We start from the raw sequence: 25,682 nt of genomic DNA on the forward strand, positions 1-25,682 counted from the left end.
ATGGCCCTGCAAGTCTGTATGATCAGCGTATGATAACAGTAATATTATGCTCAAGGGGGCTGTTAGGCGGGGATTGAACGGATATGGGATGATATGGTACTGTGTAATCATAAACTTTCCTTTGTTTCATTTACAACCAACATCTCTGCTGCATGTGAGCTTTGCTTTAAGATATATTTTGAGTTATTTAAAGCTGCGTAACGTATCGGTTTAGTTCGGGTTGTAAAGGGATTTTGCCTGCCATTTCCTAGTTGCTGTAAAAGCTTTCAAATGACATTCTTGAAAGTTCTTTTTGGTCTGTCTGCTGTCTGTCGAGCATCCTATCTTTGATACTTAAAGCTCAATAAATATGATTTAAAGTCAGTGCTGGATTTGGGGCTTCTGCCCCGAGGCCTCCACAAGAAAGGGGCCCCAACAAGTCAGTCAAGAGTAACCATATGTAACATATATTCTGGAATGCTTTTTTCAACTTAAAACTAAACCATATTTGATATTTATTAATCTAATCAATTCAGTGCTTATTTTATTTATTCATTTTCAGATATTTTATTTTTTATTTAATTTATTTTATTAATTTAAAAAAAATTTTTTTTTTGTTTGTCGTTTTCCGTATTAAAATATGTATTGAAAAACTCCAATCGATAGCGCTAGTTGAGGGCATGAATAAATTGCGACAAGTACTACGAGTATTTCGAACGGGGAGCAACCACAACAAACGATTGCACAATTGTCAGTGGCAATGTTTTTCCCATTTCCACCATTGGCCAACGTATTTACCATTTGCATTGCGTTGCGGGCCAAATCTAATTGGATTAGGGAAAAAAACCTCACGCCGCCCGGCCAAGACCCAGGGGCCCAGCCAGCAGCAGTCACAAGGGGAACACGCAGCAGGCCTGATGGCATGGCGGATCCACAACTAGAGCTGGAAATGCCACCAAGAATAGGATTACATATAAACCACAGCCATGAGCGAGCGCCACATAAAACCCATCTTCAAGCGAAGGACGAGCGCCTCCACGAAGAACCCCAGCGCCAGCGCAAGCAGCCCCTTAATCATTGACTATGAGCGCATGGAGGGGGAGAATGGAGCCAAGGCTATGCTTCCAGCAGCTGCGCCAGCACCACCCACTGGAGGACATGGCAAGCTGCTGCTCAAGCTGACCTCCTCAAAGATTTCACTGCGTAAGAATCCGCCCCAGGAACAGCGACAGCAGCTACAGACCCTGCCCATTGCCGAGGCAGTGCGTCGCAAGTCGGCGCCACAGCTGTTCACCTTCACCATTTCACCGAAAGTGGAGGGCAGCTCCGCGGACACGCCCACCGTGCCCAAACTGGAGCTGAGCAACTGCATCATCCGACGCTCGCGGACACTGGGATTGCCTGGGCCCATCCAACCCACTCTGACGGAGATACCCCTGGAGGAAGCCCAAGTCCAGGACAGCGGCAGCGAGCCCAGCAGCAGCCTGGCTGGAGGGGGTGGCAGTTCCACCTCCCCGGAGTCGCTGCTGGACAACATCTTGAGCGGTGCCTCGTCGGTGTCCGTGCAGAGCAGCAGCAGCAGCAGCCAGGCCAGCAATGTGACGGTGGCTCAGCCACAGATCAGAGCCAAGGCCGAGCAGCTGCATCCCAAGCGATTGCTGAGTCTGAAGGCCTCCCCAGAGCTGAGGGTGTCGCCACCCACGCCGGACACCGCACAGCCCAGGCAGGAGTTGCTGCCGCGATTGCTCCTACATTCCGTGGAGCGGCCACCCACACTGGAGATCTACAATGCACACAGTCCCCAGATCCGAAGTCGCTCCAATTCGCCAGCCATCACGCCCTCGCCCTCACCCAGCATCACGCTGAGACCCAGCACCCCACCGGAGACATCTTTGGTCACCTTCACAGATGATCTCAAGTGCGCCATCTGCATGGATGTGTACACGGATCCGCGCACCCTGCACTGCCTGCACTCGTTTTGCCTGCAGTGTCTGGTCAATGAGAATTTCAAGGAGGAGGCCTGCGCCACATGGGATCAGGATCAGTCACAGAGCGAGGTGCCCTCCAACTACAGCCTGCGCTCAGAGATGGGCGGTTCGAGTGCAGAGCTGGCGACGGTTTCCCCAGCCAGGCAGCGTGGTGCCAGCTTCAGTTTGAGGCGCAAGAAGTCCATGGATCGACTGGTGGTTAGGGTACGTCATTGACAGCACTGCTACTTGCTCTACTCTAATTTGACTGCTCTCTTTTACTTAGTCAAAGAGCGATGGCAAGCGCTCCACTAGTTCCTTTAGCACTCGCTTCACGGGCAGCTTTGTCAGCGACATTGCCCCACGCTGCATACGCTGCCATGTCTGCCAGTATCCAACGGATGTGCCACTGGGTGGTGTGCGTCTGCTGCCACAAAACTACTTGCTGGTGAGGCGCATTGAAGTGCTGCGCCTACAGGCAGGCGAAGATGTCATTTCGAGGGTGTGGTGTTCGCTCTGCAGCGATGAGATTAGTGTAAGCAAAAGGAGTTCTTCCCTGGGAGGAGCCTGTCTTGACTTTCTGCTTTTCCAGGCCACCTATCACTGCATCAGCTGCACCCTCAATCTGTGCTCCCTGTGCAAAGAGGCGCACGAGCGGCAGCGTTCGACAGCCAATCATCGCATGAGAGGCATACTGGAGCTCAGGCGCGCACGCAAGCAAAAGCAGCAGCAGCTGGGACTCGGAGATAGCAGCAAGCTGGTGCTAAAGTGTGGCCTCCACACGAACTTTGAGCTGAAGGCCTTTTGTGTGGTGTGTCGACAGTTGGCCTGCACGGATTGCCTGGTGCTGCTGCACAAGGGACATCGGCACGAGAACATAGCCCGGGCCATTGGACAGCAGGGAAAACTCCTCAGAGAAGCCACCGATCAGACGCGTCCGCTGTGCCAATATGCCGAGCATTCGATCGAAAGGCTGAACGAGATAGCCAGGGGCATCAATGCCAGATGCGATGATATACACAGCCAGGTGGAGCGCCATATGCAGGGTTACTTCGAGGCAGTCGAAGTGCATCGAAGGACGCTGCTGCAGCAGATAAGTCGCGCTAGGGAGTCCAAAGTGGAGATTATACTCAAGCAGCAGTTGGATTTGGGTAGGAACTATCTTCAAAATAATTATTCTAGTAGCTCTAACCAAGTTTATCCTTTAGAAAAACGCACTCAGGAGGCCATGGATGCTATACGCTTTAGCCAGGAGCTGTGCGAAATTGGTGCCGATGCAGAGATACTCAGTTTTGTGGGCATTCTTCTCAAACGTTTTGAGTTTTGCCAGCAATTCAAGCCGCCAGTGGATCCCAAGATCTCCGATTCGCTGCACTTTCTGCCCAAGATACGGGCACCGGCCACCAAGGATCAGCGGGATATACCGCTGTATGGCATCATTACCATGCAGGTGGTGGAGCCATCGCTGTGCACTCTCGAGTGGGAGGGCTTCTCCCAGCTGCGACTCCACAAGAAGGCCGATCTACTGCTGCACTCGCGCGATGCGGATGGCGTTTCCCTCTGTCATGGTGGGCTGCATATCAACTGCATGATCAAGTACAAGGACTCCACTTCAAAGTTTCTGCCCATCGATGTGGCGGACAATCGTGATGGCAGCTATAACATCTCCTTCACGCCCGACTCTCAGGGCACACTGATCCTCACGATCACCATCAATGAGCGGCCCATCAAGAGCAGCCCCTTCACGTTCCAGGCCAGGCAAGTTCGTCCACACACGGGCATTTATCACTGCTGTTCCTTCTGTTCCGGCAAGGGCAGCCGGAGTGTCAAGTGCAGCTGCGAGGGACGTATGCCGGGCTACAGTGGCTGTGGGCATGGTCATGCGGGGCATCCGGGACGTCGTCACTGGTCCTGTTGTGGCAATGTCCTAGAGAACTCGGAATGTAATGTGGCCAACAAGTTGCTGAATGCTTAGCCTGTTCCACTGGGCCACGTGGCTTGGGATACCAAATAGATATCAATCTTGGGTATAAATAAGCTTCATTTCTGATTTGATTAGCAAAATTTTTAAAATATAAAAAAAAACGAGAAGGAACGTGTGAGTCGCTTCTGTGGACGCGACTCTACTTTTATACCCGTACTCGGTCAGTATATAAATTTGTGAGGTTATGATCTATGTAGAATTTTAAAACATTTTACATTTTTTTTGCTACATCTTTTATCTACATACACAATGTATATTATACATCTAACATGCAGATTCTACATGTACCATTTAGATTCTACATCTCCTCCGCTAGAGGGCGCTCGCGTACCTAACGAGGCAGAGTGTGCGAGTCAGAAAGAGAATGAATATCGGGATTATTGCTGTAGAAGGGGGGGAAGCAACTCAATTAATTACTTCATTCTGGCTATAATTATGATCCGATCTGATTCAGATTCGGCAACCTGGTATATATGGATATTATCTACGATACTGCGTTTTTAGTTGTATCGTATCTTCAAAATTGTGGCTGCCACAGATTATCGTCCTTTGTGGGGAAGGAAGGGGGTGGGGCGAAATTTTGAAACACACTTGTAGCAGTGTGATATCACATGAGTCTGGAAACAAAATTTTCAAAGTTTCCTTCTCTGTGTTGCACACATCCACTTTTTTAACAAATTTAGTATACCACCTAACTCTTCAAGTACGGGCATAAAAAAACAAAGTTTTAAATATATAAAAATATATGCAATATTTATTAGCGTCCTGCATGTACATGCAACGCAGTCGCTTCGGAATTGGCATTGTATGGTCAGTGAGAATCAGCGTCTCAGTTTTCGCATTCCATCAAAAGTCACTCCCCTAAACGGAATGAAACGCAGCAGGTATCAGACATTTTTACTACGTTAAATCCGAAAATTTCGGTTTTTTTCATCGCTCACTCTACATGGTAGAAGAAATAAATATATCAGGTAGAAAGTCAGCCTTCCATATGGTTATCACATGGCAAAAACCAAACCCTGATGCACACACAGATACTATGTTATGTACTTTTTCCTGATCTTTTAGAACTCAAGTTCCCATTTTATTCATTTTAAATTGCATGGAAATACATGTTAATTGTTGTTGGGGTTGGAGATGAAGAGACGTAAAAAATATATAGTTAGGGTGCTTTTGTTGTGATCGAAGCGCATGTCTCGCGGTTCGGGATATATCTCAAATTAAAAGGGTGTGTCCTTGAGATTAAACTAGGTAACTAATTATATATGGGTTTAATATTATGTACTCGGGGCTTTTCTGGGGAAAAACTTCTACTCATGGGTCACACGCTTGGGGCAACCGAGGAGGGAGATGCTAGTCCTCGTTATCGGAGTACCAGGAGAGGCGCTCCTCGTAGAAGGCAATCACCATTTGTGGTATCTTTAGATTGGCTATTGACGATGGCACCATCTCGGCTTGGTCCACACCTTTGAACTGAATCAGGAATGTGAGGCGGCCATTGTTGTCGGAGGCCCCCAGTATTTTTTCGGCCTCCTGGCCGCGATCAAAGCCTGTTGTGGTCGAACCATTCGAGTCGCTGCTATCCTGGTCAGGCTCTGAGCGTTTTGATTTGCCATTTGGTGCTGCTAGAAAAAAAAACAACAATTACATGAAAAATCCAATTTGGATTTCTGTGGTTGGGGGGGTCACTCACCTGCCGACGGCTCCTCTGATTTGCGTTTGCTGGCTGGCACACCGGTGCCAGTGGAGCTGCGTCCCGTTTCCTTCACTTTGGCACTGCTGCCGGGACGATCCTTCTTGCCGCCACCCGCCTTCTCCTGATGAAACGAAAACGAACAAGAAACGAATTCCACTTTAGAGTCTGCGAAAGCAACTGTACCCCGCCAGGCCACGCATACATACCTCATCCTTGCGACTCAGCTCGTACTGCTGAATAAGATCTTGACAATCGAGATTGCTTTCCGGCTCCCATGTGTTCTCGGTCTCGGCATAGCCCTTCCACTTCAGATAGTATTCAACCTTTGGAAAACGAATTGAAACAACTCCGTTGAAGACAACAGCAGCACAGCGTCTAAGGGGGCTGGGCAGCATGGTAGACGGGGACTATCGGAGGCGGCAACTCACCTTTCCCTTGCGCACACGACGATCCAAAATCTTCTCGACGGCATACTCCTCCTCCTCCTCCTCGTCGGACTGTGTGCCATCGGCATTTTCGGGATTTTCAGTCTTTTTGCCCATTTTTTTTTGTATATTAAGCGAACTTTTGTTTAATGGAAAAAGAAAATGTGAGAGCACGCACACACATACACGCACAGGCACGCCAGTGCAAAAATGCGGGCGCAAAAAAAAAGGGGGGAAAAAACTCTTTTAGCGGCGAATTGTTTGGATTCCAGTGATTTCTACACTCACCACTTGGCTGGGTTAAATAAACAGGAAGAAGCAGCAGCTTGGTATACTGGTTATAACGTCCTCGCCGAAATATTGCAGAATGAAAAAAATGTCCCACAAAAATGCGCCTTCTGAAGTGACGCCGGTCCTGCGATGCGTTTAACAGAACTGATTTCCAGTGTGGCCAACACTTTTTAGTAAAATGGCTAGATTAAAAAAGGCTAAAATATAACATATTAAACAAATTTGTATTGTAATATACGGTATTCGAAAAGCTTAGGGCTATACTAAATTCGTCTGGATGTACGAAATAGTCAGAAGTCCTGTTCTTCCACGCATATCGACGATTTCACTGATTTAATATTGCTTTAAAAACAGCTAGATCCGGCTGGAAAAAATCAGATTTGGCAATACTGCTGTTTTCGTTACTACTACCACACCACTACTGCACCCAGCGGTGCTTCGCAACACTTACTGTCAAATTAGCGCGAATTTTTCATTTTATTGCAAATCTCTGAATAAAATCAACTAATAATGCCGAAAATAAAGAAGAAGCAACAATCCTCGTCGTCCGGCAGTGACAGCGGCCCCGAAGACGTATGTTAACCATTAATCTATTCATAAATATTCTTCTAAACACTTGTTTGCCACACAGCGCAACCAGCCGGCAAGCAAGAAAGCCAAGGAATCTGCAGCACCCGCAGCCGCGGCCAAAAAGCCTGTCTCTGGTGGTGGCGGAGATGGGGAGACCACCACCTGGACGCTGGAGAGAATGCGTCAGGTACGCATCAACGAGTTCCGTGGCCGCAAAATGGTCGACATCCGTGAGTTCTACGAGAAGAACGGTGAAACGTTGCCGGGCAAGAAAGGCATCTGCCTGTCGATACTGCAGTGGAAAAAACTGCTTGAGCACGCCGACGAAATCACAAAAGCTGTCGAAAACTAATATACCGTACGTGCGTGCGCGTACCCGAAAAAATGATAGCGCTGAGTCATAGCAGATAGAGTTTTGTTTAACTAACGTTAAAGTACATACATTTATTTTGTAACTACGAAGAAATACAAATAAAAGATATCTTAGACATAGCAATAACAATTAGAATAACCATTGGAAAGACGCCCCATTCCGCCCGCAGCACTCACACTAAAAGTAAACCGCCAGCAGAACAATAATGGTGACGAGGATGGCAAACGGCAGCCACGTCTTGAGTATGCCCCAGATGCTAGTGTAACGCCCGCAGACAAAGAGCCACATACTGAGAATGATCATGTTCCAGCTGCTGCTGTTTTTGTAGCGCATATTGTTGAGAGCCGTTGCCACATGCGAGTGGCAGTTGTCGCAGAAAATGTTGTGTATCCTCGTGCCGTACAAAACGGAGGCTTTGGACACGGCTTCGTCCCAGGCATTGGTGCCGCCCTGGGCGTATTTCGGATGCAGGCGCAAGTAGCGCGTTGGATTTCCAAAGGCCATCTGGTCCTCGGAAACAAAATAGGCTCCAGCAAAGTCGCGTATCACACCGTTGGAGGTGCAAATGCCCATGTGACCGATCATGGGAAGGATCCATGTCAACACTGGAATGGGGGTCCACACAATGCAGTAGGGATAGCGATTATCATCCTTGTTGACGGGCGGCAATCGTTCTGCTACTCCACCCATGGTCACCGTGATGTCCTCCGACGTCTGTCTCTGGTGCTCGTGATTTGTGGGGCTGGACTCTGACGGCGACGGCATTATTTAAACTAAAGTATGAACAACAAACCACCAACTACAGTCACTCACGCTCACTAATTAATTTGAGGCCGGAATGCTACTTATTGATCGAAATTTCCCGATTGTGAGTAAACTTTTATGATAAGATGAAAATAAAGCAGTACAAGCGCTAACACACATACGCTTGCGAGGAGTGTGCGTGTGTTAATTGATGTACAAACAAAACACACACATTGATATTTACTTTGACAGTGTTGGAAAATGCTATACAGCGAACAGCTGTTGTTGATACTGTGGCCGTGGGGAGGAGGTTTCGTTTCTGGTTGGACAACTTGTAATTGAAATTGAAAGGTCTTAGCAATGACACAGGTGTTCATAAATGGCGCAAGAGACGAGCTCAATGTGCAAGAGCATGATAGCTTAGGTAAGATTGCGACAAACGTAGCAGGGCACGCACTAAATGGTTTCCTTTTGCAGATCCATCGGTGCAGGAGCTAATTCGTGCCGCAGCGGAGGCCAGGAAACAGGCATATTGTCCGTATAGCAACTTTGCTGTGGGTGCTGCTCTACGCACCAGTGATGGCTCCATCTACACGGGCTGCAACATAGAAAACGGCGCCTACGCAGCTAGCATTTGTGCCGAACGCACAGCTGCCGTCAAGGCCATTAGGTGATTATATTTATGTCAATGGAGCAATGGAACAACAAGTACATATATGTTATTTCTCGAATCTTTGCAGCGAGGGCAAGCGCGACTTTGTGGCCTGTGCTGTGGTGGCCCAACAGGACAATGGCTTTACCACGCCCTGCGGCGTTTGCCGCCAATTTTTGTCGGAGTTTGTCAATGGCAAGGACATCCCATTGTACGCTGCGCAGCCAACCAATTTGCCGTTGCGTGTCCTCTGCACCAGTGTGCTCCAATTGCTGCCCAACGGTTTCCGCTTTCTCAATGGCAAATAATGGACAGGCAACGGGGATGAACTGAAAGCCAGAGGCATCATCGGTTTTAAGTGCAATACTTTTATGTGTAATTCCCACTTTGTTATGTGTAAATCCACCCCCCTACCCTCTTGTTGATTGAACTACTGCTGAAAAGAGTGGCATCGCATCTGTTTGTTGTTTTCACTTTTCCCAGCGATCGATCGATCGATCGTTTTGGTGTGGCGCTCTTGCGGCTCTTATCAAGAAGCGCTCTCCCTCTCTCGGAGACTCTCCCTCTATGCTGGCAAAGTGTTTATTTTTGCCACCACCATAAAAACAAAACGCACAGAATAATCAGCCATAACCATTGTTAACGTTGGGCGGCAGCGTCACCACAAACCGTCCATTTGCCAGCGGACATTCGAAGGAGAAACACGGAACCGCGCGCAGCCAATTTTGCTATTAATATCATTTTGACGACCAGCCAGACTCCTCCAAAAAAAATATTAAATAATAATCATGTCGCATCTGTTGGAGAACTTTGCCCGCCCCGAAAAAACCGAAGAGGTGGTTACATATGGCAGTCTTGGTAAGAATTCCCTTCCTTCCCGCAAAACTGTGGTGTATTTTCAGTGAAATTTTGGCTTGCAGATTCCGCCGTACAAGAGCTACTGCTGGCCGCCTCTGCAGTGCGTCAGCGTGCCTATGCTCCATACAGTGGGTTCAAGGTGGGTGCAGCATTTCGGGCCACCGTCAGCAATCAAATCTTCACCGGCTGCAATGTGGAGAATGCTGCATTTACGCCGTGTTCCTGCGCCGAACGCACAGCCCTCACAAAGGCCGTGAGCGAGGGTGCCACCGAGTTCTCGATGGGTGCTGTCTTGGCTTATGAACAGGATGTATTTACCACACCCTGCGGCGTGTGTCGGCAGTTTATACGGGAGTTTGCCACCAGCGATATACCCATCTACATAGCCCAGGCCATTGATGAGAGGATTGCAAATAAAGAGGAACCCATGCGCAGTGATGATCCCGTGCTGTGCACATCAATTTTTAATCTGTTGCCGAGCAGTTTTCGCACGTATAGAAAGTAGTCGTTAGTCGTCGGAGAGAGGAGAACCCGTGGTACAAGCGAAGAGCTTCGAAGCTGCCCCCCCATAATCAAAATTAATCTATATCTTTACAATCTAATCATTTGAAATAAAGAAAATTACACTATTCAACATGAGTGTGGACTGGAATAACAGATTGAAGATAATACTTTGAATGGGCCATATATTTGTTGATTAAACTGATAACAAAACCTTCCCAAAAAAAATGTTATACTCGTAATAAATCAATCCAAAAAGTGCATAGAAATAACCAGATAAAAACAAAGCTTAATCTAGGGGAATACCCGTTAAAAAATATATGTATATAAGACCCGCCATAAATCGATCCAAAAAGTGCATCAAAATTCCTAGATAAAAACAAAGCAAAACAAAAGAATTCTTAGAAAAAACACTAAGCTGAAACTACGGGAATGCCCGTTAAAATAAATATGTAATAGCCGTATTAAATGAATCCTAAAGGTGCACAGAAATATTTATAAAAAAAAACGAAGCTAAATCTAGGGGAATAACCGTTTTCGAAGGCTTTCTAATCATAGCAATCTGCTTGCTCTTTCCCTTGTCTATCATTTTTTACTTTCTCCACAAATTCCAGTATTCCCTTTTAGGCTTTATAGAAAAAAACAAAAGTTAAATTTTAAAATTTTAAATCATGTCTGATAAACGCAAATTGCTGAAGAAATACATGAAATGTCTGGACGAGATGAAGAACGAGCTGAAGCGGCGACAGCTAAAGAAGACTCTCAAGACCCACATGAAGACTCTGAATGAATTGGAATGCGAGATAAGCCGACGAGAGGGCAAACAAGCTGAGATGGGAAAACGTGGACGGGTGTGTGATTCGACGAATCTGCCACATCAAAAGATTCTGGAGGAATACACCATACCATTCTGTCGTTTAAGTGAGTAAAGAGGAGAGCAGTGAACCCTCTATAGAAAAAATAATGTCTCGCATTAACACAGCTGAAGATGCCAGAGAGCTGCTAGAGTCTGCTCTGGCCGCGCGCAAGGATGCCTATGTGCCATATAGCAAGTTTCCGGTGGGCGCCTCCTTTCGTTCCAAGTGCGGCTACGTCTATTCCGGCTGTAACATTGAGAATGTGGCCTTTACGCCGGGCTGCTGTGCCGAACGCACGGCCCTGGCCAAAGGTGTGAGCGAGGGTCAAATGACGTACACAGCGGGTGCAGTGGTGGCCTATCATCCCAAGGGTTTCACCATGCCATGCGGCGTGTGCCGTCAGTTTATACGCGAGTTTGCCTGCAAAGATTTCCCCATCTACATAGCCAAGGCGCCGGGACCGGAGAGGGCCGATGCCATTCCAGCCATTGAGGACGAAGATGAGGTGCTGGTCACCTCTGTGTATCGCCTGTTGCCCTACAGCTTCAGTACATTCGAATAAAGCAATAACTTTAATCGTCAACATAAATTTAAGTGTCTCGAGCCTTAAACATATTTCACCACGGGTTCGCCCGAACCGTAGATGGCATACTCGCTCTTCTTGGCAAACGGTGTAATGGCCTCGTACACCATCAGGGGCTTCACTTCCACATTGAATTTCATGGCGCGGAACTGAGGATCGGTGTAGTTTTCGCGCACTTCTGTGCTCATGCCCGTATGTGGCACCGATTTGGTTGTATTCTGGAACTCGCAGCGACGCTTGGGACAGTCCTTGGCCGGGAAGTCATCGCACATTGTGGCATCCGGATAGCGGGCGACCTTCTTCGCGGGCGTAAACTTTTCCGACCAGTTCCAGAATGTCACATTATCGTTGGCAGCTATGCCACCCATTAGCTCATTGGGTGGATATCGAACGTACGACAGATTGTAGGTGGTGGCCGAGGGATCTGTGTACTTGCTAAACCCAATCTTGGAGCGATCGATAATCAGTTTGGTGGCCTCCACAGGCGTTGGCATGGCATTGCGTATGGGAACCACATCCACTGGCAATGTTTTCTCCACAAAGGTGTCCTGAGTAACGCTGCTAATGGGTTTTATTTTGCGTTTAATAAAACGCAAATGTCCCTGCTCGAACGGTTTCATGTACTGTGATTTCATGTTGAGCGATGGATTGCGCAAAATATTTGGATCGCCATACTAAAAAGAGAATTAAGGAGGGGTGGGGGGGGTTCATTAACTATGGAAAATAAGCTTCTGGTCACCTGAAACTTACCTGCCACTCATAGTTGGCTCCATATTCGGTATACTGCTTGTCATGCATCAGCGGATCCCGCACATAATTGCTGTGGCTACAGATCTTGGCATTCAGTTTGTTGCCCATGCGTAGATCTGTGATAAGGCGATGGCCGCGATAAGTGGAGGTGCGCATATCCGCCACATTGGTGCTGGCCGGCTGCTTATAATCGTAACAACCAAAATCATCCATGGCTAAAGAGGATATGCCTAACCGAAAAAAAACTAAACTGAATAAAGCGTGGAAAACAATTTGGAGTGTTCTTCTTGTTAAGCTAAATTTTGGAACGTTTCTTTTCTGCTGTGTTGCCAGGGGCTACCGGTTCCAAGCAATATAAAATAAATACAACCTATTGACAGCTAACAAACAGCTGGTTGCGTTTTTCTGTACAATAATAATTCACGTTTTATATAATTCAGTTTTAAAATACAATAGAGATTATACCGTAGATTTATGTGTGTTGTAGTTTATGGAGAGGAATGCTCGGTAGACAAATATAAAAGCGCTCTGTTTCACAAAACAAATTGAATATTCGTTAATACAAAATACAAATAAAAGGGCGCTCGACAGCTATACCGTTACTGCTGCCCGTGTAATAATAAACTGTTTGCTTAGCAATTAAACAATTGATTTACTTCATCTTCATGTAAGGGTGGGGGGGGGGGAGCGGTTGCGTGGCAATGTGAAAAACAATGTGCGAATGACTCTTAGCCAGTGCCTCAGGCAATCTCCTTGATGGAGATAAGCGATTGACGCAGATATTCATATTGGGTTTTGGCATGCTTGATCTCCAGTTCAGAGAGCTCCACGAGACTGCAAATAAGAGTGAATTGTCATAAGGAAACTTTACGGAAAACTATAATGTAGTTACCTCTTTTTGATGGCTGCCACACGACGATTGCGAAAGCCAATCAACTCTTCCTTGCCGCAGGCAGACATCGATTCAAATTTCTCACAAGCCTCCGCCTGAGCAGTTTCAGCCTAAATGTTAAGCAAATTAAAAGAATTAATGGGATTTCTAATCAAAGGCAAGTTTGCGCCACAACAAGACATGCTATAGGGTGCCATAAAGGTGTAAGGACATGCAGCGTTTAAGTGGGGGTCGGCATACACATCTACTAATTGGTTGAAGAGTACACGATATAAAAACGTTAAATGCCAAATACCTCTTGCACCTCCAAAGGCTGCAGAACGACACAATGAACCACAATAAACACACGCACAAAGAGTGACAGAGGAGGAGGGAAGACAGCAGAGGCAGAGAGGCGGAGAGTCAGAGCAGAATGTGTAATATTTTTGTGAAAGGGAAAATACAATTTGTTTTTTTGTTTTATATAATTAGTGAAGCGTGTGAATTATTTGACCCGCTGCAAAACTTTTTGTTAGGGCAAAACAATTGCACTTGTAAGTGTATAGAGAGATTATGCCACTACCCTCCCCAAAATGCTTACCGCATGAACATCCTTGTTCTTGGAGCGTGCCTTCTCCAGATTGCGATTGGCCGTCTCGTAGGCGGCCAGGCACCGCAGGCGTCGTATAAGCAGTGCCTTGGCCGCATCACTGTCCCGTTGATAGTAGCGCAAAGTGTCGCCCAGCTTCAGGTCCTGATCACTGGCCACACGGGTTTCCAGATTCTAAAATAAAGGTAGGGTTTAAATGGGAAATAAAAGGATTTAGAGATAATAGACAATTACCTTGACGCGTTCAAATATCTCTGCTGTCTTGGCCACAAATGTCTCCACGTTTCCCTTCTCTGTGGTGGACAATTGGGTGAGAGCATTCGAGATTTTCTGATGCGAATCGCCCACATCCTTGTGGCGCTGTGTCATCTTCTCGGTGCGTAGCGCAGCCTCACGCAAATGCCCATGGTATTCGGTGAGGAACTGCAATTCATTCTCAAAAAAGTCATTCACATCGCGCACTGTGGCGCTTAACAGAATTTCATCTGTGGTCTTGCCCAGAGACTTGACAAAGCCACCAAAGATGGCCATCTTCTTGCGCGGCTTGGCACACAGATCCTGATCGTATTCGAGAAAGACTTTCAAATGCTGATCCACACGAAAGACGGGATGACTGGCCAGGCGACGCAGAAACACCTCGTGCATGGCCACCGTCTTCTTAAAGGTGGCCAAGTACTCGCTGTAGACAAAATAAACAACAGGAATGAGTTTAGTTTTAATAGGAAAATGTTGATTACACTTACGCCTCCAGTTCGGATTTCATTTTCTTAAACTCCTCTTTGGTCATATTGCCCTCACCCTCGCCCAGCCGCTGTAGTTTCTCACGCGAGGCATCAAAGTCCGGACGTGGTGGACAGGGGGGAATCTAAAATGCCATCAATTAGTGTTTTGTTCAGCGTCTCTCGTTTTCTATAAGTGAACTCACAATGTAGCCCGCATAGTCTTCGTTCTCCTCGATGCGATCGTGCAGCCACACAAATTCCTCGTGCTGCCGCACCACATTGTTGTCCTTTTTCGTGAATCCTGGCAGCGTTGTACGCGTATGCACCGTGAACTTTACTTTCTCCTTCTCGCTCAGCGCATCAGAGATCTCCACATGCAGGGCATTCTCACCCAGCGCGGCGGGTGTCACTGGGGCCGAGGAGGCCGAGCTGTCCGGCGATGTGGCCGAGCCGCTGCCATTTGTTGCTGTTCCTGTTGCTGGCGGCGGGGGTCCTGCCAGTGGATTTGTGGGCGAGGCTATCTCCAGGGTTGCCCCATTGTTGGTCGAGGAGGGACTGTTTAGTATATTTGACTCATCCGTGCCGTCCTACAAGTGCAATAAACAACAAATACACACAAATTCCAATTACATACGCCCATATTTTTGTTGATAAGCATTTTCTTTGTGTGCGTGTGAGGCGTCATTTGAATTTAGTTCAGAATGCATTCTCAGCACTTTTTATCGCTTTTTTTTGGATTAACACAAGGATGAATATCTTACTGGGGCAGCAGCTTACCATCATTTTGTAAATGTGAATTATAACAATTTAATTGGGGCTAAAAACAATAATTATTTTTATAAATTACTCGGCAGTATCGATATCGATATGCTAATATTTATAGTATATCGATACTGGAATGCGATACTTAAGTTGATAATGATATAAAAATTTAAAGCGATATTTTCCGATATTTCTTACGATATATCAAACATATCGTCAAACATTTTTTTTGTCATAATGGTATGACAATATTGCATGATGACTGTTATTACCAGAACACAATGTCGGAAGTTATTTTCGAAGGAAGGTCCTGGCCCTCGCTTAACACGAACTCTTTTAATACAACTCGGTCTTACACGGCTATAAATTTGCTGCCTTTTCCTTTTTAGCACGCTCAAGACCTCTTTCTTACACGATTGCAAAATATCGAAGTTCATTTTTTTTGTCAATTATGCCTTAGTGTGTTTTTGTACGCAGTGAATAAAACAAAAATTGTTCTAACAGATTTGGGGCCTTACAAATAAGAAAAGGATAAGATAAATAAGATTAAATATTGTAATTGTAACTATAACTCTTCTGTGACTAGTGCATTAAAAATAAGTTTTACTTGTAGCACTAGGCCAAAAAATATATAAATGCAAATACAAACGAAAGGGAATTGTAATTTTGGTTTTACCGAATAGTTTTAGTGCTTTAAAAATTCTGATCCGCTCATCAAAAGACGATTTAAGGGAGTTGGAAAAAATACTTTTACCTCATAAAGAGCGTTACAAAGAAGCTTTAAAAGCCACTAAACAATCTAAAATGACTGATTTCTTTGAAAAACCAGAAAGGCCACTAAAAAAAAAAACATTTTAGTTCATGGTGCACGGAAAAGGTTTGTCCAAAAACGTATTGGCCGTGATAGGCGACGGCAATGCAGCAAATGGAAATGCAGGGGAGCACGCATACTTAGGAGCTTGAGACTGCTGTTGGAAAAGTTTTTCGGACTGTGCCCGTCTGACGAAATAAGTCTACCCAATCTCAATACTGACGACCTGGAGATCCAGACATGTCTGCAGAGCGAGATCAGTTTGTTAGCAGCCGGGCACGTACCGGAGCTAAACAACGAAGAGGAAACTCCAATATTTTTAGCAAAATTTGCAGGAGTGTTCATGAAGCTGGAAGACGTTAGGTAGTATCTCATACAAATAAATGAACTCAAAAATAGATATACATAAGTTTTTTTATTAGTTATTGATTACACTAGTCAACACGATTTTTCCTCAAGGAACAAAACGAAAGATTTGGGGCTTAGAAATGGTTTGATGATATTTTTTTTTTTTCTATGGCAGAACTTTTTTTTATAGAATTTTTGAAAACTGGTATTTTTTTTTTAAGCTTTTTTCAGAGGTAGCGCTTGTTTTTTTCACATAACTCTAGTATCTTACGTCTGGTTGTAAAGAACTTTGCTATTTTTAAAAGATAATTAAAACAGCTAGAAGTTGAGCCCAAACACTTTGTGATTACAGCTTACCGTCTGGGAAATATAAAGCATTGAAATGCAAAAATGATGATTTTTGTGCGGTATTTTTTACGAAATTTTGACTTTGAAAACTCAGGAAAAGTCGAACAAAAAATACCTTTTTGAAGGCGGCGGGCCCAACTGCCAATTGGGAACAAAGCAAACGAACAAGGGTTGTACATTTGGTACCTGATCGCGCTCCTTTGTTCCCAATGGGCAGTTTGGCCCGCAACCTTCCAAAAGGTATTTTTTGTTCTTTTTTTCCATATTTTAGGTTTGGTTAACGAATTTTAGCTCCAAAGTCTCTCCATAGATTTTAATGAGCGATACCTTAAACGACGCCAAATTAACGCACCTATACACAAAAAAATAGAGGACACAAGATATAATTATACCCGCTCAAAAAGTAGGGTTATTGTTGTGGTAAAGTGGTGTGTGTAACGCAGAGGGAAATTCCGACCCCATAAGTATATATATTCTGTCGCATCATAGCCGGTCGTATAGCCATGTCTGTCTGTCCGTCCGTCCGTCCGTCCCGTCCGTCTTGTGAGCGCCTGATCTCAGCTATAGGTAGGGTAACCAAATTTGCCAGCTCATGTGTATCACCGTCGTGACACCCCCGCCCCCCCCCCACAGGCGACGTGGCGGCCTAAAGTCGTAAACAACCAGTTCGTGGCCCTACTCCAGGCCAATCTGAATCAGTCGGATCATAATTATAGCCAGAATGAGAATTAATTCTGTTGCTTTCCCCCCCCCCCCACCCATCGACAACTCAACTCATTCCATCTCGCTCCCCCTGCCGCGTTGGTGCGCGGCAACGCCTGCGGGGGATTAGAATCTAAATGAACATGTACAATCTACTGTAGTGTAGTATACTGTTTGTGTGTGCCTATGTAGCAAAAAAATGTAAATGTAAATAAATAAAAATTATAGCCAAATGTATATACTGACTGGTCGGGTTGTGGTCGCGCCCCGGCGCTCGCACGCCTCTCTTTTTTTTTCGACTTTTCCTGAGTTTTCAAAGTCAAAATTTCGTAAAAAATACCGCACAAAAATCATCATTTTTGCATTTCAATGCTTTATATTTCCCAGACGGTAAGCTGTAATCACAAAGTGTTTGGGCTCAACTTCTAGCTGTTTCAATTATCTTTTCAAAATAGCAAAGTTCTTTACAACCAGACGTAAGATACTAGAGTTATATGAAAAAAACAAGCGCTACCTCTGAAAAAAGCTTAAAAAAAAAATACCAGACTTCAAAAATTCTTCAAAAAAAAGTTCTGCCATAGAAAAAAAACCATAATTCTTTAAAAAATTGTAAAGCCCCATATCTATCAGAAAAAGTCGGTTTGGATCCTTGAGGAAAAAAAAAGTTCGATTTTGTCGAGTAGTGTTATTAATGATTTTTAATGATTACTCCTCGGCCTCAGCGTGGGCCACCTGCACAGCCCAACGCTCATGAGACACCACTGGCTCATCATCGGCAGGAGCGGCATCATCGGCATGGACGATAGGAGCGGCATCATCGGCAGGAGCGGCATGGACGATAAGAGCGGCATGGACGACAGGAGCGGCATGGACGACAGGAGCGGCAGGGACGACAGGAGCGGCATGGACGCGGTCACGTCCACGTCCACCATGTCGACGTCCACCATGGCCGAAGTTCGCTAATACGTTCAGCATGTTCAATTGCTGAATTCGGTTGTATTCCGACTGCGACGCGTTCGCAGACGTGCCTCGGACGACGGCCTGCAGGGCCCGATTGAAGGCACGCCGATCCCTCGATGCCCTTCCCGGTCCCTGGTAGATTTCGGAAAATATACCGAAAATTCGGTATGGTAAATACTTTATGTTGTATATACTGCATTATTGGTATTGCCAGATTTAAAAAAAAAAGACAAATTCACAGTTAGTTACTTGCTCAAAAGTAAACATTGAAAACGAAACGCAACAAGCATGGAAACTATCCGGAATTATTTTAAAGCCAGTGAACGGTTCGAGCTGCAAAATATAGATTCTGCCATTAACTTTGCCAATTCCGAGCAGGGGCATATTAATGAACGTTTATTTGTGGAAAGCGTAGATGTATTACGGTCTTTCACACCATTCTTCCTCACATTTAACGAAATGCACCTCAGACAGTTCGCACCAAATGTAAGTATTTATTTAAATTATTTAAAATAAATTTCTGAGAATTTGTTAACTCAAAACAGGACGGAATATCTTCAAAAATAAAAATGTTGGTGATTGCGGCCCAAACTGCTGAGCTGAACAGCAGGTTTGCGGTGCTTCACATTGCGGTGGTAAGTGATAAATAATAAAAAGTGATAATAGCTCCTTTAAAAAGAATATTTTTAATTAACAGGCAGTCACAGAAGAAGTCATCATGGGCAGCAATAAAATTAAGGATCATGTTCAACGTGTGCTGATCCGCATTGGTGGCATACGAGTGAATGGAGAGAGTATCCAAAAAAAAATATTGGCGGTAATATGCGACGGCTGTCCAGCTAATGAAGTGGCGGTTCAGTACGCATACCATTACGCCCACATTCCTGTACTTACCGATTACACGCACTTGGATATAACGTTGTCGACCAATTACAAGTGCGCGAACAAAATATTACGTAGGGTATACAGGCAAACAATATACAAGAAAAGTTCGTGGCAGTCGGAGATGGACGCTGCAGATGCAGCTGCAGCGTTGTCGCCCCATTGGGAGTATAAGGAGCGGGAGCTTAGGAATTTAAGATTAATGTTAGGGAAATTTTTCGATTTATGCCCGTCAGACGATCTCAGTCTGCACAATACAAACAATGATGACCTGGAGACGTTCCTTCGATGCCTCCAGAGCGAAATTGTTTCATTAGCAGCCGGCCACGTACCGGAACTGAATAACATAACAAGAGCTCCAAGATTTTTGTTGCAATTTGCAGGAGTTTTTATGAAATTGCTAGAAATGAATTAATAATAATTGAATAATAATAATAATAATTGTATAATAATAATATTTCCCGTATTCTGTGTTCTTCATTTTTCAGTATATTTTCAAGTGCAGAATTGTACAAGTGTACGTGTGTGTACAAGTGTACGTGTTGTCTGCCAGACAAATGTGAAATTACGTCGATAGACGTAAAATATACTGAGTAAGTATGAAGAAAACTCAAAATATGTTCGAGCCAACGGAATCAATTCCGGTGGCTCAAGCTCGCGTAGCTCGCTCACGTGCGCACCAACAGCTGGTGGCCGCTACTGTACGTGGAGCACCCGACGAAGAGCTCGCAGCTCTTTTAGTCGTTCGCGACGAAGCGAGCCTCCACCTGTCCATTTTGATGGATCAGGAGGCACGCCGTTCGAGTGTAGCACAAGTGCCTCAGCTGAGACTAGGTACGAATACCAACAAAAATGCGCTGCTGAAATTCCCAGCGACGATATTCCCAGCACCAGCACTGGAATACGTTCTGGGCTGGAACGGGGAGTGGGCGAGGGCGTTGAGTTTTTAGCTCCATGTTCCAACTCCACTCTGCTCACTGTTCAGTTTAAGCCGGGTGCAGTGAAAACTCCCCGGGTTAAAACCACATTTAAACCCATGAAAGGGAAGCACGAGATTAATTTCTCATTCGAAGTGAACTCCAGTTCACTTCCGGGGCTTCCCCCATTAAAGTTGAAGCAATCGCGACCTAAAAGGTACGAGCAAATTTGTTACCCACCAATGCGCTATTTCGACCACAATAGTCCACCCCTGCAGCCCGATAATCGTATGCCGGGGGAATGCGATAGACGGCATCCCCTGGTGGAGAGTGCCCAGAGGCTGTTGGGCACCTCCAGGATTTAAAATGGCGCAGAGCTTACGGCATGCATGTATTATTTGTGGAGTAAGCCACAAGGTTTCCACGGAGATGCGAAAACAGCTCATTAAAGTGTGCATTGTCACTCCGAAAAAATACATTTGCCTGCAATGTGGCTATTGTGGACAATTCAGGAGACATCACAAGTGCAATAAGGCTTTGATGCGTCAAAGAAAAATGCAGTTCCTAGATGGCAATCCGATGGGACTAATTGAAATAGTCCCATTTCAATTGGCATGCATTATAGAGCAAATGCAAATGCTCGATGAACCACCACCGGAGGGTGAGGAAGCACCTTTTGAGGTGGAACCACCAGAGCCTCCCGAAGAACCACCAGAGCCTCCCGAAACTTCTCAAGAAGATCTTGAGATTGAAATGGAAATGGATAGGCTGTTTGGACAAGACTGAATAGTTTTAAAAATATCAATATGTAAAAATTCTTGAAGAAATTCATGAATTTAAACGACCGGGATGGTCGATAAAATGTAAAAATTCTTGAATTCAATTCATGAATTTAAACGACCGGATGGTCGATAAAATTCAAATATTCGCCTGCTTCGTCAATGCCTAGACCCGCGTCGAGTCGAGTCGAGTCGAGCGACAGAACACACCAAGAAAATATGAAGTCTTACGACGGGAATAGGTCCAGGACCGGATTAGCAGTTGCCTAGGGCCCTCCTAGAAATAGCAGAAAAATTTTGTTGAAAAAACAAAACTCCAAATAATGAATACAAAATATAATAGCCACTGAGAAAAATACAAAATAAAGGAGGGCCCCAGATTGATGGTTGCCCAGGGCCCGGTTGAGGGTTGATCCGGCCCTGAATAGGTCGCTACATCACATCAGCCCTCAAAACAAAACGAAAAACCAATTCAAGCGGCCAACAATTGTAGAGCCCACACACAAGCACAGTATGTGTGAATACATGGCACACACACATTTACGTAACCTGGAAACGAAACTCAAAACAAACTCAAAACGGTTTCGGAAAATAAGAATTGATACAAAATTTTGTCGTGTCTGTTTACACACATACATTTGCAATTCTCAGCTTGCTTTCGCTTCCCGACATGAGTCATACATGCCGAACGGCCCAGCTCCCGACCCGAACGTCCCAGCTCCCGACCCGAATGGCCTGGCTCCCGACCAGAGTGTCTCAGCCTCACAGAGCCGAAGCGCTGGGAGCCGGGACAGAACACTCAGCTTGTGCCCCTTTTGTTGTATGAACTGGCACATCTATATACTGTATGGTTAGTGGCTTAACCTATGTAAAAAAAACTGTGACTTCGCCAAGAGCTGACCTGCCGCAACATAAATGAGGAATGGGCAGAGTGAAAATTAGATTTGCTAAAGCTCTGGGGACGCGACTCTACTTATACCCGTTCACAGTCAGTATATACATTTTTGAGCTTATGATTTTTTAGAATCTGTATCTACGATACAGCGTTTTCAGTTTTATTGTATCTTTAAAATTGTGCCTGCCACAGATTTTCGTCTTTTGTGGGGGCGGGTCGAAATTTTGAAATACACTTGTAGCAGTGTGATATCACATGAGTCTGGAAACCAGATTTGGTTTCTCTAGCTCTTCTAGTCTCTGAGATCTAGGCGCTCATCAAGACGGACAGACAGACAGACATGGCTATATCGACTCGGCTATTGATACTTTATGGGGTCGGAAGAGTTTCGTTCTCTCTCTCCACTTTTACCACAAATCTAATATACCCTTTAACTCTTTTTTGAGTACGGGTATAAAAATACATGAAGTTGTCAGATACTTTCAAAAAGATCAAATATTAGAATAGAACAGTGATTTGGATCTATTCGCAATCAAAGCAAATCATCAAAAATCAAATCAATGGATACAATCAGAGATTATTTCCTAAATAGTGAAAATTTTCGGCACCGTCCTGCTGATATAGAATCCTCAATACAATTTGTTAATGCTGAAGAGAATAACGGGCACATACGCCGTTTTTTTTGTGGAAAGCGTAGAGATATTGCGTACGTTCTCACTGTTCTTCATCACTTACGACGAACTGCACGTGAGACAGTTTGAAACAGGTGTAAGTATGATGTTATTTAAGCATGGCTGTTGCAATTTGCTCAATATTTGTTATCCAAAATAGCATGGCATTCCATCCAGAATAAAAATGCTGGTAATTGTGGCCTATACTGCTGAGCTGGACAGCCGACTTGCAGTACTCCACATTGCGGTGGTAAGTCAAAGCAATATCATATCTGAAAGAGTATATGAAAATATTTGTATTTAACAGGCAGTCACAGAAGACATCACCATGGGCGGGGAAAAAAAAAAGCCCCCTTCCCCCTTTTTGGGGCCCCCCCCAAGGGGGGAAGAAAAAAAAAAATTTTTTTTTTAAAAAAAATTTTGGGGTTTTGCAATGCAAATGGAAAAGCGGAATTGTATTGCTACCACTACGCGCATTTGCCGGTGCTGCGGGACTACATACATTTGAAAATAATTTGGCAGAGCGGTACCTCTACAAAGACCGAGTATTGCGAAGGGTATACATGAGGAGCATTTTGAAAAAGGATACTTGGCAATCGGTGTTGGAGCAGGCAGATACAGCTGCAGCGCTGCCTCCTCACCGGGAGTACAAGGAGAGGCAGCTTGCCAACTTACGATTGGTACTAGAAAAGTTTTTCGGACTGTGCTCGTCTGACCAAATCAGCTTGCACAATGTTAACACTGATGAGTTGGAGGTGTTCCAGACATGACTGCAGGGCGAGATCAGCTTGTTAGCAGCCGGGCACGTACCGGAGCTTAAGAACGGAGAGACAGCTCCAATATTTCTTGCTAAATTTGTAGGAGCGTATATGAAGCTGGAAGGTAGTTAGGTAGTATTAGTTAGTAGTTAGGTAGTATTAATGGAAATAAATGAACTAAAAAATTGATATACCTATTTTTTTGTATTCGTTATTGATCATTAATGATAATTAATGATTTTTAATGATTACTCCTCGGCCTCAGCGCGGGCCACCTGAACAGCCCAACGCTCATGAGACACCACTGGCTCATCATCGGCAGGAGCGGCATGGACGACAGGAGCGGCATGGACGATAGGAGCGGCAGAGACGCGTCCACGTCCACCATGTCCACGTCCACTTCCAAAGTTGGCTGAGCTCAAAAGTATGCGCATCAGCGCGTGCTCCAGCGCGTAGTCCCGGCACTACCAGCTCCCTGGTAGTCGTGGTGGTGGTTGTTATTTTCAGTTTAAACGCTAAAAATTGACTATTTCTTCTTCTATTCGTATGCAGAATGGCAACGAGTGGAAGATGTAACTTTGCGATTGCAAATTTCAATATGAGCGTGTGAATATTGCACTTAATATTCCGGCACTGATTTGCTTAATTCTCCGAAAAATAGCGGGTGGAAAAATTCGGGATGATACTGATACTTGATGCATGCTTTTTGCTCTAATTTCCCCAGCAAATTCATTTACTTAACTTCTTCCTTCACTTGGCCCAGTGTTCTCAGTGCGTAGGATTCTACTCATACGATATCCCTCGCCCGGCCGCTCACCTCTAAGGCAGTCTGAAAGGGACAAATTCGAGATTGCCTGAGCCTCAATTCCCCCGGCATGTACCCTTCCGCAGGGAGAAATATTTAAATAGTTTTGCGATGTACTTACTTTTTCGTCGCAGTGCTGATGATCGTATGTAGAAAAACTATTGTATGTATATAATATAATATATGCTTTCGCAACCAACTCCTAATAGAGAAGTATAATGTTGTCTCTAGTGCTAGAAAAGTGCCAAAGCCCAATGTCATATTGCTAAAGCAGGTGTGTACTTGCAGCAAGTGTGTGTTGTGTGAGCGTGATCGCAATTGAAAAATAGTTCGCATAGTGAATAGTGAATATTAACAGTAAACATACCGAAAATGGATGCCATAGAAAATTTTTTCCGCTTGAATTCTCGTTATGTGCGCCATACTGCTGAAATAGCAGATGCGATCACATTCGTGAATAGCGAACATAGGCACATAAGCAGAGACCAATTTATAGAGGACTTCTCAGGATTGGAGGAGTTCGGACCGTTCTATATTTTAATGGACGAGTGGTACAGCTCTGAGTACGCCCCGGCCGAATGTTTTTTCGCAAACTGGAAATTTCTAGTGTTTGCGGCACAATCGGTTGACGGGAAGAAGTACAAGACGATCCACTTTAAAGTGGTTGGGGATTGAAATTATATATTCAGAAGCTAGGCGCGTAATAACCTGCTTTGGCAGAAGATCGGCTGTGATACAGCTGTGTTGCCGATGGATGCCCTGCAAATGGAAAGGCGGTGAATTATGGTTTACAGAAATATCCGTTTGTATGGGACATTACGCATTTTGCGAAAGCAAAGGCCCCGAAACAGCATGTCGATACTGTCCTGACTGCACTTTACAAAGACACGCACAGAATAATAATAATAATCCCCACAACCCCCACTGGCACCTCCTCCGGGGGCTTCCCGCGGCGATTTCATACAGCGGACGGCAGGCCTCGGGGGCCAAAGCGGGGAACTAATATTTATAATATTTTGCCAACTACTTGGATGCAGAGGCAGAGTGGAGAGTTTTGCCGTGACCGGAGAATAAAATATAAATGTAAATAAAATGTAAAAAAGCAAACAAGACATACAGAATTCGATGTTCAATGTTCAAATGGTGGAGGACAAATGATCAATCGGTTGTGGGGTGCTTCCTTTTATAGCCGCTGAATCGGCTTCGTTTTGCAAATGGCTGCCTTGCGTGTGAGCGTTACCACATTTTGGTGATGGCACTTATTGCTAGGGGTGGGCTAGTCGTTGTCTATCGTTTAATCATATTAGGATGTATTTCTTATTTTTCAACGCTCTGATTTCTTAGATTCTCAGTTCGGTTCGTCGCTATTTCAACCCCAAGATAAACAAAAATTTGTAATTTCGTACTTTATTACTTATGGCCTTTAATGACATTTAAATCGTCTCGCAAATGATATCATAAAAGGCCACCAAACGATTCGTTTTCGAACTATCGAAAATAATTTTACTGACACAAACTAAGCGATCAGTGATTTATTTTGATCGTTTTGGATCTTAAAACAATAGTTTTACATGCTTGAGTGTTCCGTAGCTCTCATTAGCGATATCGCTT

At 44.9% G+C, this 25,682-nt stretch overlaps 10 protein-coding genes across 13 annotated transcripts; 6 read left to right on the forward strand and 4 right to left on the reverse strand.

The window, feature by feature from the left end:
* The first annotated feature begins 636 nt into the window (after nucleotides 1–636).
* Nucleotides 637–4,034, forward strand: LOC111076075 (tripartite motif-containing protein 45). Its single transcript, XM_022369680.2, has 4 exons — nucleotides 637–2,171; nucleotides 2,233–2,481; nucleotides 2,539–3,097; nucleotides 3,155–4,034. The coding sequence occupies exons 1-4, from the start codon at nucleotides 966–968 to the stop codon at nucleotides 3,919–3,921; spliced, it is 2,781 nt and encodes a 926-aa protein (XP_022225372.2). The 5' UTR covers nucleotides 637–965; the 3' UTR covers nucleotides 3,922–4,034.
* A 943-nt stretch (nucleotides 4,035–4,977) lies between these two features.
* LOC111075499 (heterochromatin protein 1) lies at nucleotides 4,978–6,475 on the reverse strand. 2 transcript variants are annotated; one of them, XM_022368821.2, is made up of 5 exons: nucleotides 6,340–6,475; nucleotides 6,055–6,190; nucleotides 5,833–5,949; nucleotides 5,624–5,747; nucleotides 4,978–5,555 (listed from the first exon to the last, which is right to left on the reverse strand). In XM_022368821.2, exons 2-5 carry the CDS (start codon nucleotides 6,166–6,168, stop codon nucleotides 5,284–5,286), a joined length of 627 nt encoding a protein of 208 aa, XP_022224513.1. In that variant the 5' UTR covers nucleotides 6,169–6,190; nucleotides 6,340–6,475; the 3' UTR covers nucleotides 4,978–5,283. The 2 variants fall into 2 exon arrangements, with proteins under 2 accessions (XP_022224513.1, XP_022224521.1); XM_022368829.2 differs by having other exon boundaries at nucleotides 4,978–5,552; nucleotides 6,340–6,472.
* A 295-nt stretch (nucleotides 6,476–6,770) lies between these two features.
* Nucleotides 6,771–7,408, forward strand: LOC111075541 (RNA polymerase II transcriptional coactivator). Its single transcript, XM_022368889.2, has 2 exons — nucleotides 6,771–6,915; nucleotides 6,974–7,408. The coding sequence occupies exons 1-2, from the start codon at nucleotides 6,853–6,855 to the stop codon at nucleotides 7,262–7,264; spliced, it is 354 nt and encodes a 117-aa protein (XP_022224581.1). The 5' UTR covers nucleotides 6,771–6,852; the 3' UTR covers nucleotides 7,265–7,408.
* On the reverse strand, nucleotides 7,332–8,247 carry LOC111075514 (transmembrane protein 222). Of its 2 annotated transcripts, XM_022368850.2 has the most exons (2): nucleotides 8,099–8,246; nucleotides 7,334–8,034 (listed from the first exon to the last, which is right to left on the reverse strand). In XM_022368850.2, the coding sequence occupies exon 2, from the start codon at nucleotides 7,973–7,975 to the stop codon at nucleotides 7,463–7,465; it is 513 nt and encodes a 170-aa protein (XP_022224542.1). In that variant the 5' UTR covers nucleotides 7,976–8,034; nucleotides 8,099–8,246; the 3' UTR covers nucleotides 7,334–7,462. The 2 variants fall into 2 exon arrangements, with proteins under 2 accessions (XP_022224533.1, XP_022224542.1); XM_022368841.2 differs by having other exon boundaries at nucleotides 7,332–8,247.
* A 57-nt stretch (nucleotides 8,248–8,304) lies between these two features.
* Nucleotides 8,305–9,137, forward strand: LOC111075534 (cytidine deaminase). The gene is made up of 3 exons (XM_022368876.2): nucleotides 8,305–8,453; nucleotides 8,507–8,699; nucleotides 8,770–9,137. Exons 1-3 carry the CDS (start codon nucleotides 8,390–8,392, stop codon nucleotides 8,987–8,989), a joined length of 477 nt encoding a protein of 158 aa, XP_022224568.1. The 5' UTR covers nucleotides 8,305–8,389; the 3' UTR covers nucleotides 8,990–9,137.
* Nucleotides 9,138–9,226: 89 nt separating this feature from the next.
* LOC111075526 (cytidine deaminase) lies at nucleotides 9,227–10,161 on the forward strand. Its single transcript, XM_022368863.2, has 2 exons — nucleotides 9,227–9,539; nucleotides 9,602–10,161. The coding sequence occupies exons 1-2, from the start codon at nucleotides 9,470–9,472 to the stop codon at nucleotides 10,042–10,044; spliced, it is 513 nt and encodes a 170-aa protein (XP_022224555.1). The 5' UTR covers nucleotides 9,227–9,469; the 3' UTR covers nucleotides 10,045–10,161.
* Nucleotides 10,162–10,675: 514 nt separating this feature from the next.
* On the forward strand, nucleotides 10,676–11,486 carry LOC111075488 (cytidine deaminase). Its single transcript, XM_022368811.2, has 2 exons — nucleotides 10,676–10,961; nucleotides 11,023–11,486. The coding sequence occupies exons 1-2, from the start codon at nucleotides 10,712–10,714 to the stop codon at nucleotides 11,457–11,459; spliced, it is 687 nt and encodes a 228-aa protein (XP_022224503.1). The 5' UTR covers nucleotides 10,676–10,711; the 3' UTR covers nucleotides 11,460–11,486.
* On the reverse strand, nucleotides 11,457–12,592 carry LOC111075478. Its single transcript, XM_022368799.2, has 2 exons — nucleotides 12,231–12,592; nucleotides 11,457–12,154 (listed from the first exon to the last, which is right to left on the reverse strand). The coding sequence occupies exons 1-2, from the start codon at nucleotides 12,441–12,443 to the stop codon at nucleotides 11,504–11,506; spliced, it is 864 nt and encodes a 287-aa protein (XP_022224491.1). The 5' UTR covers nucleotides 12,444–12,592; the 3' UTR covers nucleotides 11,457–11,503.
* A 104-nt stretch (nucleotides 12,593–12,696) lies between these two features.
* On the reverse strand, nucleotides 12,697–15,317 carry LOC111075469 (sorting nexin-32). 2 transcript variants are annotated; one of them, XM_022368778.2, is made up of 8 exons: nucleotides 15,211–15,317; nucleotides 14,637–15,020; nucleotides 14,455–14,576; nucleotides 13,946–14,390; nucleotides 13,703–13,885; nucleotides 13,418–13,435; nucleotides 13,123–13,232; nucleotides 12,697–13,064 (listed from the first exon to the last, which is right to left on the reverse strand). In XM_022368778.2, the coding sequence occupies exons 1-8, from the start codon at nucleotides 15,214–15,216 to the stop codon at nucleotides 12,971–12,973; spliced, it is 1,362 nt and encodes a 453-aa protein (XP_022224470.1). In that variant the 5' UTR covers nucleotides 15,217–15,317; the 3' UTR covers nucleotides 12,697–12,970. The 2 variants fall into 2 exon arrangements, with proteins under 2 accessions (XP_022224470.1, XP_022224480.1); XM_022368788.2 differs by lacking the exon at nucleotides 13,418–13,435.
* A 3,304-nt stretch (nucleotides 15,318–18,621) lies between these two features.
* On the forward strand, nucleotides 18,622–19,661 carry LOC111075821. Its single transcript, XM_022369315.2, has 3 exons — nucleotides 18,622–18,850; nucleotides 18,910–18,999; nucleotides 19,062–19,661. Exons 1-3 carry the CDS (start codon nucleotides 18,653–18,655, stop codon nucleotides 19,659–19,661), a joined length of 888 nt encoding a protein of 295 aa, XP_022225007.2. The 5' UTR covers nucleotides 18,622–18,652.
* Nucleotides 19,662–25,682: the final 6,021 nt, after the last annotated feature.

Source organism: Drosophila obscura, unplaced genomic scaffold (assembly GCF_018151105.1).
Source record: "Drosophila obscura isolate BZ-5 IFL unplaced genomic scaffold, ASM1815110v1 contig_200, whole genome shotgun sequence".
NCBI lineage: Eukaryota > Metazoa > Arthropoda > Insecta > Diptera > Drosophilidae > Drosophila > Drosophila obscura.

What these genes read in the sequence shown, in the direction of transcription:
- LOC111075469 (XM_022368778.2), bottom strand. An exon ending in AAGACTATGCGGGCTACATT is followed by an intron (nt 14,577 to 14,636) that starts GTGAGTTCACTT and finishes ATGGCATTTTAG; the next exon opens with ATTCCCCCCTGTCCACCACG. An exon ending in GTGGCAGCCATCAAAAAGAG is followed by an intron (nt 13,065 to 13,122) that starts GTAACTACATTA and finishes TCTTATTTGCAG; the next exon opens with TCTCGTGGAGCTCTCTGAAC.
- LOC111075499 (XM_022368821.2), bottom strand. Translation starts at nt 6,168, where the DNA reads ATGGGCAAAAAGACTGAAAATCCCGAAAATGCCGATGGCACACAGTCC. An exon ending in GTCGTGTGCGCAAGGGAAAG is followed by an intron (nt 5,950 to 6,054) that starts GTGAGTTGCCGC and finishes CGTTTTCCAAAG; the next exon opens with GTTGAATACTATCTGAAGTG. An exon ending in ATCAGAGGAGCCGTCGGCAG is followed by an intron (nt 5,556 to 5,623) that starts GTGAGTGACCCC and finishes TTTTTTTTCTAG; the next exon opens with CAGCACCAAATGGCAAATCA.
- LOC111075514 (XM_022368841.2), bottom strand. Translation starts at nt 8,050, where the DNA reads ATGCCGTCGCCGTCAGAGTCCAGCCCCACAAATCACGAGCACCAGAGA.
- LOC111076075 (XM_022369680.2), top strand. Translation starts at nt 966, where the DNA reads ATGAGCGAGCGCCACATAAAACCCATCTTCAAGCGAAGGACGAGCGCC. An exon ending in TGGATCGACTGGTGGTTAGG is followed by an intron (nt 2,172 to 2,232) that starts GTACGTCATTGA and finishes TCTTTTACTTAG; the next exon opens with TCAAAGAGCGATGGCAAGCG. An exon ending in CAAGCAGCAGTTGGATTTGG is followed by an intron (nt 3,098 to 3,154) that starts GTAGGAACTATC and finishes TTTATCCTTTAG; the next exon opens with AAAAACGCACTCAGGAGGCC.
- LOC111075534 (XM_022368876.2), top strand. Translation starts at nt 8,390, where the DNA reads ATGACACAGGTGTTCATAAATGGCGCAAGAGACGAGCTCAATGTGCAA. An exon ending in GCAAGAGCATGATAGCTTAG is followed by an intron (nt 8,454 to 8,506) that starts GTAAGATTGCGA and finishes TTCCTTTTGCAG; the next exon opens with ATCCATCGGTGCAGGAGCTA. An exon ending in GCTGCCGTCAAGGCCATTAG is followed by an intron (nt 8,700 to 8,769) that starts GTGATTATATTT and finishes GAATCTTTGCAG; the next exon opens with CGAGGGCAAGCGCGACTTTG.
- LOC111075821 (XM_022369315.2), top strand. Translation starts at nt 18,653, where the DNA reads ATGGAAACTATCCGGAATTATTTTAAAGCCAGTGAACGGTTCGAGCTG. An exon ending in TCAGACAGTTCGCACCAAAT is followed by an intron (nt 18,851 to 18,909) that starts GTAAGTATTTAT and finishes AACTCAAAACAG; the next exon opens with GACGGAATATCTTCAAAAAT. An exon ending in CGGTGCTTCACATTGCGGTG is followed by an intron (nt 19,000 to 19,061) that starts GTAAGTGATAAA and finishes TTTAATTAACAG; the next exon opens with GCAGTCACAGAAGAAGTCAT.
- LOC111075488 (XM_022368811.2), top strand. Translation starts at nt 10,712, where the DNA reads ATGTCTGATAAACGCAAATTGCTGAAGAAATACATGAAATGTCTGGAC. An exon ending in CATACCATTCTGTCGTTTAA is followed by an intron (nt 10,962 to 11,022) that starts GTGAGTAAAGAG and finishes GCATTAACACAG; the next exon opens with CTGAAGATGCCAGAGAGCTG.
- LOC111075541 (XM_022368889.2), top strand. Translation starts at nt 6,853, where the DNA reads ATGCCGAAAATAAAGAAGAAGCAACAATCCTCGTCGTCCGGCAGTGAC. An exon ending in GTGACAGCGGCCCCGAAGAC is followed by an intron (nt 6,916 to 6,973) that starts GTATGTTAACCA and finishes TTTGCCACACAG; the next exon opens with CGCAACCAGCCGGCAAGCAA.
- LOC111075526 (XM_022368863.2), top strand. Translation starts at nt 9,470, where the DNA reads ATGTCGCATCTGTTGGAGAACTTTGCCCGCCCCGAAAAAACCGAAGAG. An exon ending in GGTTACATATGGCAGTCTTG is followed by an intron (nt 9,540 to 9,601) that starts GTAAGAATTCCC and finishes TTTGGCTTGCAG; the next exon opens with ATTCCGCCGTACAAGAGCTA.
- LOC111075478 (XM_022368799.2), bottom strand. Translation starts at nt 12,443, where the DNA reads ATGGATGATTTTGGTTGTTACGATTATAAGCAGCCGGCCAGCACCAAT. An exon ending in GAGCCAACTATGAGTGGCAG is followed by an intron (nt 12,155 to 12,230) that starts GTAAGTTTCAGG and finishes TTCTCTTTTTAG; the next exon opens with TATGGCGATCCAAATATTTT.